We start from the raw sequence: 18,163 nt of genomic DNA, 5'->3' as shown, positions 1-18,163 counted from the left end.
TTTCAAAATGGACTCCCAACCTACGCTTCCTATTCCGATCTCATACATATCTGGTAGATACCTTCTGTTCTCAATTGACGCCGTCACCTACCTGAGACGTGAGCACAACATCTGCGGCGTTTTAATCGGAACTCTGCCCCAGATCCCGCAGCAGAATGTGTTCCTGGGTCTGCCGCTCGAGATGATGCCCGAGGAGGCGCGGCTGTTGGTGGACAAGGGTGTAGCTTGCATTGTAGACGAAGCCAAGGCACACGATGGCATGCAATCTCTCCTAGAAGAGGATCGCCGACAGTATCTGCGCGAACTAGAATCCCAGGGTCTCCACGCCTCGCGCCTCCTCTCGGACCGCAAGGACCAGAATCGAGAACGCGCATTGAAGCGAGAAAGCGAGAGGAAAGCCAAAGTGCAGGCCGCAAAGGCTGCCGCTGAGAATGCCGGGACTCCGACACCAGCTGTGCCGGCAGAGAATAGTGAATCTTCGGCGGTTGTGAATCTTTTCGCAGACCGGCCATCTACTCCTTCCACCCCTTCTTCGGCTTCTACAGCTGGCTCCAAGCAGGCTATGGTTATCACACCTGCAACGTCCTACCCACTGCTGCCTCACCCAGCCTCGTTATCGAAGCATCTTCTGTCGACACCAACAGTCCCTCTTTCTTACCCGCTCTTCGCTCACCTGCATTCACGGGGCTACTTCCTCTTCCCGGGACTCCGATTCGGATGCCAGTATGTGGCATATCCCGGAGATCCTCTCCGCTTCCATGCTCACTTTTTGGTTGTCTCTACCGAATGGGACCAAAAGATTGATCTCATGGACATCGTCAACGGTGGCAGACTGGGCACCGGTGTGAAAAAGGGCTTCCTTCTGGGCGGGCCCCAAAAACCACGAGATGAAAGTGGCTCCGAGATTGAGCGTACTGAAAGCGTTCGTACGTTCAGCATTGAGTGGGCCGGTATGTGAGCAGATGAGCTTGGATGCTTCATCACTTCGCCTTGCTCATTGGTTGGTCTGGAATCGCAATCGGTATCGATTTCGTGTTGTCCAGAGTCATGTCCAGATTATCGCAATCAGTCCGAAAGGGTACCAATTCGACGAGGCCAATGTGGATGCACTGCAAATCACGCCGAGACAATTGTCAGTCTCCGTTGAAACATCCTCCATGCGACAGAAAACTGGGGGCCAATCGAGTGTCCTACGCACTGCGTTGCAGCTATCATACGCTACTGAGTATCTCGGATACATGGCCTTCTGTGGGTTTTGAGGACATCGGCCCCGACATGAGAGATAACTCTCGACGAGAAATAACCAGGGCCTGCTCTTTGTCAATGCTGAGCGGTCTGACGCTGCCAATATAAGGGTCAGATCACAGCATATCAGGGACATAGACGAGCCAACAGTAAATGACCAGACATACTACACAAGAGATCAATCTTTAACCTCTCATACGAGAGCTTGGGGCGCTTTGAACAGTAGGAATATGCGAGAGGCAATCCCAAAAATGAATGAACTTCTTGAATGCGTATCTGCTCCACACAGCGAAGCATGGGGATCGATATGCCATCATCAAAGATTAAAGACCGCTTTCGCCATTGAATGCCGTAACCGTCGTGACCGACTGAGCCCTGTCTATAGATAATCCACATTCCTCCACTTGAACTTTTTATTAGCCCGGTCCACAGGTCGAGTCTCGAACTGGCTCCCATGCAGCTCGAAGACCAACGGGCTTGAAGCCCCGTGCGTTGCTTCCCATTGATGCATCTCACTCTCTTCCGCTGATTTCTCCGTCGTCGGCAGCGGAACCGTGAAGCGGAAGACGCTGTGTTCCTTGGGTATCGCTGCGCATCGGACGGGGTCGTTAGTTTCGAATTCGCCCATCCCACTGACACGGTCTGGCCCCGACTTACTTTTCACCTCGTCCTTCTCCGTAACAATGACAAACGTGAACTTCGTATCCCGGGCCACAATCCCTTTCATACCGACCCGACTGGCACACCGGCTCCTCACGACCTCCACCTCGGCGCCGTGGTAATCCGCACTCACCAGCTTCGCCCCGTGCGACGCCGGCGTGACCATTCCGCTTCGGTGGTCCGTCTTCAGGTCCAGGATCTCCTGCATATACTCAATCCATAGCGCATGGAGGCCCTGGAATATGTCGTGGTTGCATTCTTCTTGGGGCAGGTCGTATAGGCCCGAGATACGCTTCTCGCGCGCAGACAAGGGGCGCGGCCGCTGGTGGCGCAGGAAGTAGTCTTTCTTGCGGAGGCGATGGAGGCGCCGCCGGGATCGATTGTCGGCTGCCGACGGGGAGGTTGGGCGCAGGAAGAGCGGCTTCTGCTTGATGCGCTCAGTGAATTGCTGCGCTGCGGAGTCGGGCGAGTGCGCGCGTGAGAGGAGGGTGTGGGCAATGTGCGCTTTGGGGGCTGGAGATTCGGTCATTTTGGCGATCCAGCGCCTGTGCACTGCAGTTTGGAGGGTGCTAAGGAGGAGAGCTCTGGTGGGCGTGGAAGCGCGGAGGTTAAGTTGGAGTTGAGTTGGCGGCAAAAATTATTTGATGTTACCCGCGCTGATAAGATCCGCCTCTGATAGTCTAGTATACGAGCTGCGAGGCATGTCTTCGTCTCATTAGATCACTGTGCCATAAGTCGAATTTCTATTTACTTGGTCTGTTCATACTCTAGAGGCTTGCCAGGGGTCCACCGGAACGAACAATTCCCAAGCTGGAGGGATTGATGTGTCTTCTAATCGTGACTTAGCGCCAAGGAATTCAAGGGCGATTTCCCGCGCCCCCAGCGTAACTTATCCCCACCCATCATTGACATATAACCAAGGTCCAGCAATGAATCTTGATATACGGCATCCTTTCTTTTCGACTCTCCGACCGTTTAAACTTTGCAGGACTATTGTGTCACCCCCACGAACGCGTGCTATTTTCCAAGCACCATCCCGACCCTCCTTGATAACCTCCACCTTTCGCACCTGTCCCACAGGCTTCGCCGTCTGCACAATAAGAACCTTTTGCAAGATAATAACAACACCGAACCCTGGTTTCGAGGACTTTTTTCGCTATACTAGTGGACGGTGGCTCTGGGACGAAGAGCAGCAGCTCCGAGACAGGTACAAGGCCTTCAATGTTGCTGAGCTTCAAAGCTTAGCGGCTAAAGCCATTCGCTCAGGCAACTGTGTCTCAATGACGAAGCTGGCAGAGGGAGGGTACAACAAGGTTTTTCGTCTTCTTATGAATGATGGGAAGACAGTCTTGGCACGTATCCCAAACCCAAATGCTGGGCCCCCGTTTTATACGACTGCATCCGAAGTTGCTACGATGGAATTCGTAAGTTCACCATGTTTCGGTGAAGCAGTGGACAAGAGATAACTTATATCTATATAAGGTTCGACACTTCCTCCAAATTCCCGTTCCTCGAATATTGGAGTGGAGTACCACATCTCATAACCCTGTGGGCTCAGAGTATATCATCATGGAAGAGGCGACTGGGACACAGCTTGGAAGATTGTGGGATGATTTGAATCCTGACTCAAAGCTCGCCATTATGAGGGAGGTTGTGTCTATCGAGACAAAGATGCTGTCGGTATCATTTTCGCAGTATGTATTCCTTCTCATTCACTACAGCATACAAATGCTTATCATTTATGTGATCAGCTATGGAAGCATTTATTTTTCGAGTGACACAGTGGAAGGCGCAGTCCCAGCCCAAATCACCAGCGAGGCTTCTGCAGAATTGAAAGAGCAGGTGTCGAAAATGTTCACTATTGGACCTACAGTTGACAGAGATTTTTGGAACAAGGAGCGCTCTACAATGGATATCTCACGGGGTCCCTGTAGGTTTTAGTGTGTCTTTGCTGGAAAACAAAGTCGTCTAATCGCTTCTAGGGTCAAGTCCCAAGGACTACGCATTATGTGTGGGTTGGCGTGAAATGGAGTGGATCAAAAATCACGCCATTCTGAAATCACCGAGTGATGATATATTGGTCTCTTCGGCCCAGAATAGCCCACAGGCACATCTGCAGCTGCTGGAAAGATATCTTAAAATTGCCCCTTCCCTCGTGGACATTAGCACCCCCCTGACTCGCTCTACATTATGGCATACGGATCTTCACTCCTCTAATTTATTTGTGGATAACAATCATATCACAGCTGTCATTGATTGGCAAGGCTCACAGGCTAGCCCTCTTTTCCTTCAAGCGCAGCCATCTCCGTTTCTGGACTATCAAGGCCGCATTTTACTGAATCGTCCAGGCAACTTTGACGATCTTGATCCCGAGCATCAAGCCGAGATAAAGCAAAGGATTTCCAAATCAACGCTTTTCCAGCTTTATCTGATAGAGACTAAGCAACGCAACCCGATACTTGCAAAAGCATTCCATATAGATCACGGGAAAACAAGGCGCCTTCCTATCGAATATGCTGGGAATACTTGGGATGATGACATTGTCTCCTTTCGGGAGGCGCTCATCAACGTGGAAAGGTGCGGCCCTTACTTGATATTTCCTATATTGCTGATATCTGATTGCTGCCCTAGGCACTGGAAAGAGCTGGATATCCAAGGTGACTGCCCATTCCACTTCACGAATGATGAATTGAATAGCCATTCAGTTGACGCGGAGGGATGGAATGAGGTCCAGGACTTTTTCGACAGCATTGAAGGCCTTGTGAAGAGAGATGGCTGGACACATAATGAGACGTTTGATGCGGCCTTCGAATTTTTTTCGAACCTTAGGAAACTGGGCCTCAGGCATATGAAGGACGAAGAGAGAGAGAAGTTTGAGAAACAGACCCGCTGGGCGCAAAGCAGAAGCTGACTTCTTGGGCGTTATGAGCTGGCTTCTGTCTTCCCCTAAGGAGCTCTCTTCGAAGACGTTGCTTGTATCCGCATGGCATGGGTTCATTGCATGTCACTTCGGGTCACAAAATGGTCTCGATAAATCGATTTAAGAATTAATATGTATTGGAACTCTCATCGCAACGACCTGAAACGCCGGTGTATCTAACATGCAAAATTTGCTTTGAAAACAATATCCGAGAAAAAGCCATGAGTAACATCCTAACGCCAACCTGGCTCACTTTAGAACGCTTCATGAATGGGCGATGGTTTTTTTCACGTTCTTGACCCATTCACCAATATCGCCTACGAAACGCCGGGCAATGCCGATTTTTATTCCCCTCCCAGTGAAAAATTCCTATAGCTATAGCCACTAACATGCGTCTCTAGTAGACAACGCACGAAGTAAACAGACTTTACACTATATTCACCGCGGTTAAATACTTAGAATGGGTATAGTCAACTACTAGTATGGCTAGAACGTTCGTTCTTTTGTTCCACCTGTCAAACCTAAAAGAAATGAAGGCGGCTATCGTCTGCGAACGGGCAGTTGACAACTCATCCGATAGCCTCGATACGCCGACCCGACCGTCTGGTTCGAGCACTGGAGTGAGAACCGACACCCAACCACCAGGGGTGACGCTCCATGCACAGCTGTCAATGTCCCACCCTCACGGCGCCTCGACGGATGCAATCCTACTGGATCCCGAGATTGTGGGATGACGTGCCAAGGCCCGCAAGTGGTAGGAGACGCAGTGCGGCGTCAGGGATGGCAATCCTGGTCGATGTTGCAATGCCAAAGTACTGCAGGGGTTGTTCTTTTTTCTCGTGTTTTCCATGCGTAGTGAGGTGGATCTCAGGGATCGCTCTGCATATATACATCCGTACATGGACTGGGTCTGTATCTACATCATGTATTGATCCTAGAGAAATAACGGCGGCCTCTCAGCATAGTGTATACATGGAGAGTATCGTATACCAGTATATAAGTACATATATAAGTACATATATACCTAGGTCAGTATGTATGCGTAGAGCGGACGCTCTACCCGGCTCGCCTGTCATATCCCAGTCTATAGTCCTCTAACTCTACATGGATACATTATCCTCAGCCACCATTGTTTCCCTCCCAGCCGTCTGGCTCCGACCGCATCCCTTGCTGCAACACGACCCTTGCAACCGCATATCCTCTTCTATCCACGATAGAGCAGAGGGCGACCCCAGCTCGGACGCCAGACTGTATAGAGCAAGTGCCAAAGTACACCTCGATTCACCGACCCGCATTCTTGAATCCTTTGTTTCTGCGGGGCCATGACAGCGTATCCTTGCGTTGGGCGTCGCTGTCACGACCGGGATACCGCTTGTACATGACTAGTGGTCGATCCAGTCACCCGGGTCGAGGAGTGGCTGATTTGACAGGGCGCAGAATCATCTGATTGTTAACTATGCTTCGCGGGCAACTCTCCGACGTGAAGGCGCATCTCCGAAAGCGCCGACACCAAGATTCTCATCTCGCAACGGCGAGAAATCGGAGTAATATCCCTGAGTACACTAGGGACATAATAATACCCGGTGGATATCTAGCGCCCCTCCACCAGATCTATACCCGGACAGGCAAGAGTCTCGGCCGGTAAGGTGGATATCCCGGTCTTTCCGTCATCCTTAATCCTTTGCATGACGACTATTGCATAGCGTCCAGGGGGTTGTGCTGACGCGACGCTGTCGGGGCCATGCATGGCGCTGCAGACAGCGGAGAGTAGAATTCCACTGTGGGTGCTGTACTTTGGCTTGATTGTTTACACCTGCGATATGCCAGCAGTCAAGCTCAGTGCAACCGGCTCGGGCCGTGCAAGCCTGCCGAGTCTGGATTCTCCAGCCGGCCGTCCGGTGTGGATTTGGCATGCGTGGCATGTATCATCAATACAGAGACTCTAATCAAGTAGAAGCATGCATCCATGTCTACTGCACGGTATCTAGAACCTCGGTCCAAGTCTCTCTACAGCACTGTCGTTTCGCTACACGCCGTACCAAATCGAGAATTCCAGACAGCCACCGTTTTCAACACCGTGCCACCCAATCATGACATGGCCGGACAATAGTCTACGTAAAATTGGATACTGGGAAACGGGACGAAGCATTGGTCCATTCCTCGCCGAGGATAAATATGTATGTCTGCTATCTGGGCCATGATGTGCATGAAAACGAAAACCAATCACGGATCGGAGACGGGTCTCTGGATCAACAGAAACAGAATCAGAGGGCGGACAGGGCCGCCGGACAAGGATACGCATCACTCCTTGATTTGTAGCGCCGCTATCTTTGTTTCGACGCGCTGGAGGATGTCGGGGTCGGGTTCTCGTTTGACTTTCTTCGGGCTGTGGAGAGTCGGGTTAGCAAGAGGCCTTTTTCAATCAGAGATAAGCCCAACGTACGGGATTCGTATAGTTTCGGCGCATTTCGCCTGTCCACATTTGCCGCAGCTTTGGGCTCCTTCGTTGTACGAGGTACTGCACACATGGCAGATGTAATGGACCCGACGACGGGACTTCTTGAACGTGCGCTCGGGCTTCAGCCGGGGCGGGTCGACATCGCCTGGATACCCGTTGGGATACCTGTCCTCGTGGATGGGGGTGCGCGGACACCGCTTGCAACGAGGGTGCTTGCAGGTCGCGCACTCCTTCGAGCCGCCCGCGAAGGCCGTCCCGCACGCATGGCAGATACGGTGCACGCGCTGGCGGATGGGTTTGCGCACAAAGTCCTGCCCGCCCGAGCGCGAGGCCATGGCCAGCGGCGCCGCCGGGTTGCCCGTGAAGCGCAGGTGCGGCGTGAAGCCCGGGACGCCGCGCTGGCGCGCCCAGAGCTCAGGCAGCTTGTTCTTGGGCAGAGGCGGGTGCTGGGGCTGGGGCTGGGGCTGGGGCTCGCCCTCGGGCAGCTCGCGGCCCGGTGGGAAGCGCGGGCATCGCTTGCAGCGGGGGTGCTGGCAGTTGACGCAGACCTTGTCCGGGCCGAAGGTGGTGTCGCAGCGGTGGCAGGTGCGGCGCACGCGCATGCGGATGGGCTTGGTCACCCGGGTCAACTGTAGGTCGGTGGGCGACTTCCACTCGCCGGGCTCGAGGGTCAGGCCGTATTTGGCGAAGAGAGCGCGCGCCTTGACCTGTTGCAGGATGCTGTAGTCGGCGGGCTCGGGGGCGGCCGTGGACTGGCGCGGGGGTGCTGTAGGAGCGGTGGCGGCGGGAGTACTATAGAAGGATCACCGGGCGTTAGGGGAGAGGATATAACATATGGAGTGCGCAGGGGAATAGAGCGCTTGGCGAGGAGCAGAAGTAGATCATGAGATGGGAGCATACGCGGCTTTGCTCGAAGAAGCAATGGCGGCCTCGACCGGCGCAACAGATTGACGTTTGGAGCTCGAGCGAGGGCGTAGAGCCGTTCTCATGCGCTTGAGATACTTGGACAAGCCTTCAGGCTTGTCCTCGCCCGAGCGGCCGGGGTGGTCTTGCGGCGACATGGCGGGACTCGAACTGCCGCTTTTTATGCGATGTCACTGTGGCGGAGGAATGCAATGGCGAATACTCGGTCGCAGATCGAAGTAAACTGGCCGATCCCCCTCATTCCAGATGTCGCTTCCCAAAAAGAGAGCACTCAGGGTTGACTCCTGAATCGGGGATATCAATCGGACGTCGGTGTCGTCACGGAAGCGAACCAGCGCCAGTGAGTTGGATCAACCCGATGGTAAGGGTCTGGATGACAGGGTAATCCCGGGGGACCCAGCAGACCCAGCAGGGGGGGAGTGGTTAAGATGATGTGTCGAAAGGACGTAGGCGATGGATATCGACGCTGGGGGAGAGGAGAGGAGAGGAGAGACGAGGGTTTAAATTGGAAGCTTGGGAGACCAGCTAATAATAACCCGAGAACAAGCAGCAACACGGCATCTCACGAATAACGATTACGATACTCCGCGTAAGGAAGCGCTGTAGGACTACCGACAGCTCGGGTCTGGTATGTGCCTGAGCCCCACCGGTATTGTTGGAATCGGAGTATACACTATGATAGCCATAGATCAGTAACTAGTTATAATTACTCGATACACCGTCTGTCAAGGTTTGGTGCCAGACGGGATTTCCACCTGAACTCTTCCCTTTTCCCTTCTTCCCCTTCTCCTCCCATCATTGGCTCTCTTTCAGTCCACGGAAGGGGCGATAGCCTTCCTCGAGGTGACCCCCATCCAAGAACCGATCGTCTGATGGCGTCGCAGTGGAGAAGGGGGAACGAGGGGATCTGGTAGCGGTCTGACACGGCTGCACCCGCCTTCAAGTGGCGTTTCTCGAACGGCTGGACTTCCAAATGGCCCGTTGGTGACAGGAGCTTACGATGGCCGCGGACTAAGTGGTACCGGCGTTCAGTATGTACCCTCAATCTGAGCCGACGATCAGGGTGAAGTCCGATCTCGACGTTGAGGACAGACTCCTCCCGGCGAGCTTTGGGGCCATTTGTCGAATGGATGGCAGCTGGTCGATCGGCCTCCTGCGCGATTTCTTTTCCTTTTCGGTATTCTTCCCTTTTTTGGGCCTCTATTATCTCCCGAGGCCGTGATACGATCCGAGGTTCCAGTTCTGCAGAGAACAATCCCATTCGTGGCCGCGTGCCAGAGACGCACATCTCCATGAGATATGACGAGCTGGAATCTGACTGGCTTCTGCAGCGCACTGCCCGAGGGTGTACATTGACTTTCGTGGCGTCTCGCTCGTGCAATTGGAGGTTGACCGTCTCCACGAGACGCGCTGACCTCGATGTACACGGAGGTATGCACTACTCATGGGGATAGCGGCGCCAGCGTTATCAACGGAGAATACTAGTATCGACCCAGGTTAGCGTGCCGAAAACGACACCCCTGCTGGCTCTCCAGGACCGAGTGGCGATCATCCCACAGCCAGACTAAATCCCGGTCCCTCCGCGAAGAATCATGAAACCATAACATAGCAAATCCGCCGGAGTCAGGCCGAACCCTGAAAATATCTCCGCAGCCAACAAGCACGCAGCTGTCGTCCGTGCAGCTACGTACAGTACATGTCCGTACAGACTGTCGAGGCCAGTGCGACGAGAACCATCCCCACGGCGCCGCGCCCTCGTACCACGCCATATCCTCCCCTTGGCCCAACCCAACGCCCACCGTCTATGCATCATGCACGACACCGGGGGCCGGAAAAGCAAGACGCGCCGAACAGTCCGTCCCGATCGCGCAACCACTCAGGCCCCAGCCCGCGCCGGCCTAGCGGGTGTCAAGCCAGCTCCTGTCTGGCCATTGGGGCTATGGGCGACGGAGGCGGTGCTAACGGAGGCGCTACTGCAGGCTAAGACCGCGCTCCTCTCAACTTGCAGGCCCGAGCCGATCGGCCTCCGTCTTCCATTTGTCCCTCGTTGCCCAACGGTCCCACTGCGTGCTGGCGCTGGGGTCGCCCGTTTTGGTGGTGTTTTCGTCGTGATCGGATCTCCCTGGTCCTGCGGTCCGTTAGTGCGCGTCGATGAATGAGTTTACTTTCCCTGAGAAAAGTACCGACTGGCCCGGGCTTGATAACCATCGCCCCTGTCAGTGCAGTGGAGGGGAGCGCTAGTGGCGCAGCGTAACAGTCACGCAACGGTCGGAGAGCGCCCTGATGATATTCATCATGCCCAGTTCCACAGGACTTGAGCCGATAGAATTATCTTGTGTCGGTGGCAGCATATCGATGCGTGGTATGCCGTACTGCACAAGGTCAATGCAAATCATATACCAGCAATCTGGCCACACCGCCAACTACGCGACCCGGCGCCTTGGAGCAGCAGTCCCAACCTCGGGGATTGGCAGCATGGTTCGTTCCAGACACGACAGCCAGTCCACCGGGATTGCCTTGCATGACGGCTTGTCTCCTGAATCATGCAATGTAGGCGGGGACGCCGGGATCCCTCTGAATACGCATACATACAACAATAGTTATTATTCATCATCCATTCGTCTCGCCCTCGGGTATTCCCAGAGCTTTGATTGCCGGGACCCAGCAGAGACGCCGGGATGCGCTCCACCGAGTGGAGCCCCGGGCGAGTTGGCGTCGGCGAGTTGGGCGCTCTGCAGTGATTGAGTACAACTACTACTATCTTGCGCCGTGACTTGTCATTACTAACTAGGTGGTTAACTATCTAGTGTTACGAAGACCGGTTCAATGTCGAGGTCCGGTGGCCGTGGTTGCTACTAACTATTTAGTGGTTGGTACTTAGTAGCGCAGGAGGTATAATTACTAGTCACCAATGTCTGGCCACAATCGATTGGACTCGATTGGTCGATCTCGCCGTCGCCATCAAGCTGCCCACTCCTTGATACCACGAGCAAGTGCATGCGCGCATGCGTCGGAGTATATAGGCTGCAGGCGGAAATCGTGTTATCCGCCACAGCCAAGTACCAGCTGTTGAAATTGTCCGTCCTCGATGTCACTGCAGTCAACCACTACCATGTGCTCCCTAGAGGATTATCAACCCCGATAGTAACCGTCAGCGCCCACCCTCAGCTGTTCCCTCCCGCCTTCAAATCGAACTCGTGCCCCATTTGCGTTCCTCGCCGATGACCATTCCTCCAGCCCGGGGGTGGCACTGTTCGGTTCGAAATAGCAGTCCCAAAGCCCTGGGTCGCAGCATCGCCAATGGCGTGTCGAGTATGAACTCGCGCGTCGAAGTATACATACACACATCAGTACATTATGGACACTTTCGCCACCGACGACCGCGTCTGTTCGGAAATCGGTATCGTAGACTACCTATACTCCATCGCACAAGATCAGGATATTGCCATGCATTCCAGACCACAGGCCCTTACGCAGTATTCCACGATGTATTCTTACCCCCAATACCCTCGCCTCCCCTCCCCTGTCCTATTTCGTACTGCACCCCTTCTCTTCACCCGACCATCTGGATACCCAATCAGCACAGCGGAGCTAACCCGGAGGCGCTCATGTATTCGCCATGTGCAGCATGTGCGTACCCAGGGATAGACCCAAGCGCCCGGTGATCTCCGTGTCCGGCATCGAGAATGTCACCCACGACAAGTGACCGCTGAGTTGTACGATCTGATCTGATGGCGGCGCGGAACTGGGGCGACTAGTGGGATCAGAGTTTACAGCAGGAGGAGGGGCGCGGCGAGGCCGAGTCGGTATGGACTGGAGGGGGTGATCGGCGCTGGAGGAGGTCCAGTAATCAGGGATTCCTGTCGTCATACTCACATTCACCGACGGGGTCCGGAGATGATTGGATCCAGCTTGCCTGGACTGGATCGACGAGACTGAATAAGAGATCCAGGGCGGATGGTGGGAATAGCGGGCGATCATCCGGGCTGCAGGATGGAGTGCAGACTTCCCTCTTACTTGATTCAGGCTATGGGGCGAGGTTCAGCTGAGAATTGGGGCGAGCTGGGGGAGGTCGGGCGTAGGTGGTTGGACTGCAAGGGCAGACTACACGTGCACCGGAGAGGGATGTAGAGGATGTACGGTAGAGAAACTTTGGAAGAGTAATGCGCCGTTGCGATTCTTCGACATCTGACTTAGTCTGACCTAGATTCAGGACCAGCAAGAGCCCGTTCAAGCTTTGTGACCCAAAAATCGTGGCTCTCGGGTCCCTTGCTAGCTTCTCAGATTGTTGCTGCAGGCGGCGCCGTTGCAAATTATTGTGATAGATCGCGTCGTTGGACCGAGATGGACCAATTTCATGACACCTGAGATCGACGGGTTCGTGTCATATGCGTGTGTCGCATGCCGCCGCGTCCATATAGTTTATATCAGATATCAGTCTGCACCGCTCGCAGCTCCATGGTGCCCAACATGAACCAATGCCCAATCTATACACTCCTGGTCCGAATTCATATTGGAGGGATGCCGTTCAGTCCGCAGTACGATCCAAGCAGAGGCGACTACAGCGCACGCCGATCGTTTAATTCCCGGCCAGCTGAGACGCAATGGAAGTGATATCTTCATCGCTTTCAACCTCGATTACCCGGTTCACCTCCGCGGTGCTGCGCATCAACTCGACCGCACCGGCGTACATCATCCGCTGGTTTGGGTTGCAGTTCTCAGGGAGCCAGTAGAGCAGGACGTAAGGGACGCTGAGTCGGCCGTCTTTCTATCAGTTGCCTCGCCGCATCAGCACCGTCCGGATACGTCAAGGGTCGACCTCAGAAAACGACTTACAAGAGTCAATGGGTGACTGAGAAGGATGAAGCGCGGTGAGGATTCGGGAAGGTCATCGGCGAGGTCTTCCATCTTCGAGTAGACTTCGCCATCCTGAGGGCGAATCTCCTGGCTCTTCCCGTCGATGATGTCTGCCAGGCTCAAGCATTAGCCAGGACCATCCGTGCATGCCGCCACCAGTCACAGGATCATTGGAACCCAAACTCCAAGATATGGCGATCTCGGGCAAGGATGGTCGGAGGGCAGGTTGAAGGGGGGGCCGTACAGATGATAGCTTGAGCATCCTTGGCTCGCGACGTGCCGAGACGGAACTTGCGCAGCTTCTCCTTCGTCTCGGGAGAGAACGAGTATAACCGTGAGTCCGACTGGCGTCTGTTAGCCACCCACATCGTCCCGCGCGAAGCCGTGGGAGAGTCCACCTGGGGACCGCGGGGATCGAGGCTCACCATATCGAACGGAATAACGAACGGAGGATCAGCGCACCAAGTCGTTAAGAGACACCGACGAGTCCTGCTCGGGAGATGGCAATCTTGTCGTCAACAATGCTCCACGCACGAAAGAAGAGGATGGCGCACGAAGATTGCGGGAGCGGGCAGTGATCAAACGATCGAAAGATGGAAATGCGGGCGGAGTCTTTCGCTCCCCACCTCCGCTTTCCCTCTCATCTCCAGATCCAGCGTCTCTTCTCTCCTCTGCTTCATTTCCCACGCAGAGACCTGCTTCATGCTCAGCCGCCTCAATCTTATCACCCGCCACTTTGCACGTCCGTTTGGTTCCTCTCATTCTGCTCCTTCGGCTCCGTCTACTCCGTCCCTGGTCCGGCGCTCAGCTCCGTCCGCGATGACATCAGCCGCGCACGCGAAGCCCATTCATACGGCGGCATGCCTGATTATTGGGGATGAGGTGCTCGGTGGAAAGGTCAGGACCAAACAAGCTTCCGATGCAAGCATGCCGGAATCAATGCTCATCATCCTGTCCCATCACTAGACCATCGACACCAATTCGCCCTTCCTGGCCAAATTCTGCTTCTCCCTCGGCATCCAGTTGAAGCGCGTCGAGGTCATCCCCGACGATGAGGAGGACATTATGGAGGCAGTGCGGCGCATGAGCTCCCGCTACGACTTCGTCGTCACGAGCGGAGGCATTGGTCCGACGTGAGTATACACATCCCCCGAGCCCCTGCCGACGCTCGTCGTTTGGTTTATCCTATCGGCCGGTCACCTATACATCCTTACTACGTACCAACCTCCGTTGCTTCTTTCCCGCAGACACGACGATATCACCTACCAATCAATTGCCAAGGCCTTCGGCCTGAAACTGCAATTACACCAAGCCGCCTTTGAGCGCATGAGGCGCCTGTCACGGCCGCACCCCATGCAGCCCAACTTCGACTGGGACACCCCGTCCCCCGGCCTAACCGCGAAGCTGCGCATGGTGGAACTGCCCTACGATGAAGCGATCCCCGTCGAGCAGCAGGCCGTCTTCGTCGTCGACGACATGTGGGTGCCCATCGCGGTGGTCAACGGCAACGTCCACATCCTGCCCGGCGTGCCGCGGCTGTTCGAGCGGCTCCTGGAGAGCCTGAAGCCGCGCCTGATCCCGCGGCTGTCCGACCCGGAGGGCAAGGGCACTTTCCGCTTCCTGTTTAGCACGCCGCTGCCCGAGAGCGCGGTGGCGCCGTACCTGACCGAGTTGGCGGCCAAGGTCGAGCCGCTCGGCGTCAAGGTAGGCAGCTATCCGCGCTGGGGCAAGAAGCGCAACACGGTGACGCTGGTCGGTGCGGATAAGGCGTACCTGGAGTCGTTGGTGGCGGAGGTCGAGCTGGGCGTACAGGGGAAGCGAGTCTCCCACGAGGACGAGATGGACCCTCCGTCTGACTCGGAGCATGTATATAGCCAGTAGTTGGGAGAGGCGTGTATACCATAGATCATCGGTATGTCCGTGATTGAAACGATGGACCCGATGGGTTGATACATGCTTTGCGAGAGACGCATAGCCAATGAAAATGCAATACGACTTGTACAATTCAGATCTGCCTATCAAGGATTGAACGAGTTGAAGCTCATCACGGCCGCAACTTTCCTAGACAACCGGATACCCAACTGTCGATTCAAGACACGCGTCTACATCCCACCGACCCTGGCCATACCAGTCCAGTTAGAAGAGAAAAGCAGAAAATACCAAAGGCACACGCGCCATTCGAATCGGTAGCAGACTCCCCTGCATCGTTGAAGAACGTATATTGACAGCCCTGTCGTCTCGCCTCGCCGAGACTAGACAAATGATATGGTGACCAGGATAATTCTTTCGCGAACAAAAACAAGCAAATAGCGGAACAAAAGGGGAATCAAAATGTTTCATGAGACGGTTGGCGTCAAGGGTCGGCATTGCGCTCGCGAGCCTCGTCGGGAGAACCCACGGAAATCCGCACAAATCGAACCATCCCCATATCCTCCATATCCTGGGGTCTTCTCCTTCTCCCTCTCCAGCCCCGATCCGGCCTTCTCTCCGAATTCTCCAAGTTGTCCCGTCAGACGGGGATGATTACCGCAGTGGAGCCCAAGTCCCTCCTCGCTTTCCATTACCTGTTCATAGACCTCGATTTTCCGACTTGTGCGCCCTCCGTAGATCGTACGGGTTCTCCTTTCCATTGTTGGCTTTTTTTTTGGTGATTTTCTTTTCTCGGAAGAGACTCCGTATGTCGCGCGGGGCGGCGTGTTTACATGATGACACACTTGGAGCAGCAGCCGGCGCTCTCGCCGGGCTCGCTGACGTCCATCTTGCCCTCCGGCGCACGGGAACCAAAAGCACCCGAGCCGGACGGGTAGGACGACATCTCCTTGTTGTAGCGGCGGATCTCGCGGACGAGGTCGTAGAAGGCGTTCTCGACGTTGATGCGGGACTTGGCGGAGGTCTCGATGAACTTGCAGCCGAACTGTCGGGCCAGGGCCTCACCCTCTGTACGACGAAGATTAGTATGGAGTTCCTGCTTTTGTCCTGTATTGTTCGCTCATGCGACAACGGTGGTATGGACCTCCTAGCAAGGGGAAAGGGGAATATACCTTGCTCCGAGACCGCACGCTCCTTCTCCAAATCACACTTGTTGCCGACGACGATGATGGGGAAGTAGTCCTTGTCCTTGACGCGCAGGATCTGCTGTTGGAAGGTCATGATTTCTTCGAAGGATTGGCGCGACGTTATCGAGTAGATGAGAAGGAAGCCCTCGCCGGTGCGCATGTACTGTTCCCGCATGGCCGAGTACTCTTCCTGGCCGGCTGTGTCGAGAACGTCCAACAGGGCTACCTCATCATCGACGACGCACTGCTTGCGGTAGGAGTCTGCACGGCGACGCAACGACACTGGTGAGCGACTCGAGATTCCGGGTTGCTAGACTCCGCTCAAGAGGGAGGCGAGGGGCGCCGCGGGCTCACCTTCAATTGTCGGGTCGTACTCGTCCACAAAGTGACTCTGGATAAGCTGGATTGTCAAGCATGATTTTCCGACGCCACCACCGCCGACGACCACCAGCTTGTATTCTCGTAGAAACTATCGGAAAACGGGGCCGCAGGGTCAGCCATTGGAAGTTCTCTCCCTGGGGAAACGGGGTATGGTTTTCTCTGTCCGAGCAGCAGAGAGACGCGCGGTGAGCTGTCGTCGATGACAGGAAGAACCGGAGCGTAGAGAAGGTTGAAGACCGAGACTTGAGGGTGTTGAGAGGGTCAAGCGGGCTCACCTTGGAGGCCATTCTGGGCTGGAATTTATGTGTGCAAAGAGGTCCCGGAAGAAAGGGGGAGCGGAACGGGACCGATCAGAGAAGGAAGAGGAGATTCAGAGTCCAAAGAGTCCGAGAAAGGGCGAGAGAAGTCGGGCAGGTTGGAATTAGGAAGCGGGAATTAGGGGGGAAGGGAAAGCGGGAAGAAACGCGGTGTTGCTGAGCTTCTTTTTGTTCCGGCAACTGGTGGAGCCCCTAATTGGTGACCTTGGAGATCAGACGAGACGATTCAAAGTAATAACGGTGCCCGAGAAGACGAGCGTTCTACAAATGCGAGGAGGTGATTCACGGAGATTAGCAGCGCCAACAGGGGCGAAGCGCAGAAACCGCAGGTAATCATCAATTCAGGAGATCCGGAGCAACGTCGCCGACCTTTTTCCCTTTTTTGCCGGCTCTCGCTCAGCTTCACTCTGGACACTCCGTGCGGTCTTTCGCTCTTCCACCAGAGCGACATGTCCACCTTGAGGTCCTTGTTCCCGATCAACTCATGCAGCTTCGAAAGCCTCGCCGTGCTCGCAGGAGTCGCCCCGAGTGGAAGCCCTGCGTTTTCCTCCCGCCTCGGTGCTAATATATGGCAAGCTCTGGTACGCTACTCGCTGGTATCTCTGCGACCCGATTGATTGGCTCCGGTTCCTCGCTCGCCCCGTTGCGAACGGGCAGATTAATCTGATGGTTCTGCAACGCAGACACAAACGCACACTCGAGCTCAAGCTCGAACGGGACTTGGGCACGGGGAAATTTTCCCAGCGCCTGCTCCCATAGGACCGGCTGCAGAACGTCTGCTCGCCGAGGGATCAACTGCAGGAATTCCCCATCGACGTGCCAGTCGCCTCCAGACTGTGGATCAGCCCGGGCCCGGTGGGGGATTTCGAGGGGGGCCCATCCTCAAGATTCATTGGGCCATCGAGGGGGAATGAGGGTCCCCCCTTTCGAGGCGCTGTAGGATATCGGGTTTAGTTCACACGTCTAGCGCAGTGATGCGGTGACGGGGGCGCCGACGCAGATGCGAAGGAATCTCGGTGATGTCAGGCGTTGGTCCAGGTTTCCCCCGTGTTGCATGTGTCAGTAGATGCTGACGCTGATGCGACGGATGCTTCTTGTTCGATATCGGGCAGCAACAAGTGGACACTGCTTCGTTTGAGGTGTATCAATCTTGGCTTCTGTTGAACCGGGGAGGCTTGCAGGAGAGGTCCGCCTTGCAGCTGGATTGCATCATCCCGGCGCTCCGTCGCTCCTATGTCAATTGGCCTCCAGGAGGATTCTGTCAATGCGCGGGCGCTATTCTGTACACCGTTGATCGCCCACATCTCCTTGATGAAGTTTGGCATCTGAGCCCGTGAACTACCAT

The 18,163-nt window shown here is 55.0% G+C and overlaps 9 protein-coding genes across 9 annotated transcripts; 4 read left to right on the top strand and 5 right to left on the bottom strand.

Annotated features, from left to right (window-relative positions):
* Positions 1–7: 7 nt before the first annotated feature.
* N7459_003012 (tRNA splicing endonuclease subunit SEN34) lies at positions 8–958 on the top strand (the record flags this gene model as incomplete). Its single annotated transcript, XM_056942197.1, has 1 exon — positions 8–958. One exon carries the CDS (start codon positions 8–10, stop codon positions 956–958), a length of 951 nt encoding a protein of 316 aa, XP_056802080.1.
* A 666-nt stretch (positions 959–1,624) lies between these two features.
* On the bottom strand, positions 1,625–2,434 carry N7459_003011 (RNase P/RNase MRP complex subunit; the record flags this gene model as incomplete). Its single annotated transcript, XM_056942196.1, has 1 exon — positions 1,625–2,434. One exon carries the CDS (start codon positions 2,432–2,434, stop codon positions 1,625–1,627), a length of 810 nt encoding a protein of 269 aa, XP_056802079.1.
* Positions 2,435–2,987: 553 nt separating this feature from the next.
* N7459_003010 (aminoglycoside phosphotransferase family protein) lies at positions 2,988–4,816 on the top strand (the record flags this gene model as incomplete). Its single annotated transcript, XM_056942195.1, has 5 exons — positions 2,988–3,329; positions 3,388–3,599; positions 3,657–3,835; positions 3,888–4,482; positions 4,537–4,816. Coding segments are annotated over 5 exons (1,608 nt in total), but the record flags the coding sequence as incomplete, so codon positions are not given.
* Positions 4,817–7,126: 2,310 nt separating this feature from the next.
* Positions 7,127–8,344, bottom strand: N7459_003009 (uncharacterized protein; the record flags this gene model as incomplete). The annotated part of the gene is made up of 3 exons (XM_056942194.1): positions 7,127–7,211; positions 7,269–8,075; positions 8,184–8,344. 3 exons carry the CDS (start codon positions 8,342–8,344, stop codon positions 7,127–7,129), a joined length of 1,053 nt encoding a protein of 350 aa, XP_056802077.1.
* A 569-nt stretch (positions 8,345–8,913) lies between these two features.
* On the bottom strand, positions 8,914–9,501 carry N7459_003008 (uncharacterized protein; the record flags this gene model as incomplete). The annotated part of the gene is made up of 1 exon (XM_056942193.1): positions 8,914–9,501. The coding sequence occupies one exon, from the start codon at positions 9,499–9,501 to the stop codon at positions 8,914–8,916; it is 588 nt and encodes a 195-aa protein (XP_056802076.1).
* A 517-nt stretch (positions 9,502–10,018) lies between these two features.
* Positions 10,019–10,366, top strand: N7459_003007 (uncharacterized protein; the record flags this gene model as incomplete). The annotated part of the gene is made up of 1 exon (XM_056942192.1): positions 10,019–10,366. One exon carries the CDS (start codon positions 10,019–10,021, stop codon positions 10,364–10,366), a length of 348 nt encoding a protein of 115 aa, XP_056802075.1.
* A 2,420-nt stretch (positions 10,367–12,786) lies between these two features.
* On the bottom strand, positions 12,787–13,492 carry N7459_003006 (GMF family protein; the record flags this gene model as incomplete). The annotated part of the gene is made up of 4 exons (XM_056942191.1): positions 12,787–12,975; positions 13,044–13,174; positions 13,309–13,408; positions 13,463–13,492. The coding sequence occupies 4 exons, from the start codon at positions 13,490–13,492 to the stop codon at positions 12,787–12,789; spliced, it is 450 nt and encodes a 149-aa protein (XP_056802074.1).
* A 274-nt stretch (positions 13,493–13,766) lies between these two features.
* Positions 13,767–14,945, top strand: N7459_003005 (flavin adenine dinucleotide pyrophosphatase; the record flags this gene model as incomplete). Its single annotated transcript, XM_056942190.1, has 3 exons — positions 13,767–13,961; positions 14,031–14,197; positions 14,312–14,945. The coding sequence occupies 3 exons, from the start codon at positions 13,767–13,769 to the stop codon at positions 14,943–14,945; spliced, it is 996 nt and encodes a 331-aa protein (XP_056802073.1).
* Positions 14,946–15,762: 817 nt separating this feature from the next.
* N7459_003004 (Ras family protein) lies at positions 15,763–16,788 on the bottom strand (the record flags this gene model as incomplete). The annotated part of the gene is made up of 4 exons (XM_056942189.1): positions 15,763–16,001; positions 16,106–16,381; positions 16,475–16,589; positions 16,777–16,788. 4 exons carry the CDS (start codon positions 16,786–16,788, stop codon positions 15,763–15,765), a joined length of 642 nt encoding a protein of 213 aa, XP_056802072.1.
* Between the last annotated feature and the right edge of the window lie 1,375 nt (positions 16,789–18,163).

Source organism: Penicillium hispanicum (assembly GCF_028827665.1).
Source record: "Penicillium hispanicum strain IBT 35686 chromosome Unknown utg000003l_segment0_segment0, whole genome shotgun sequence".
NCBI lineage: Eukaryota > Fungi > Ascomycota > Eurotiomycetes > Eurotiales > Aspergillaceae > Penicillium > Penicillium hispanicum.
This window is presented reverse-complemented; position numbering and strand designations above follow the sequence as displayed.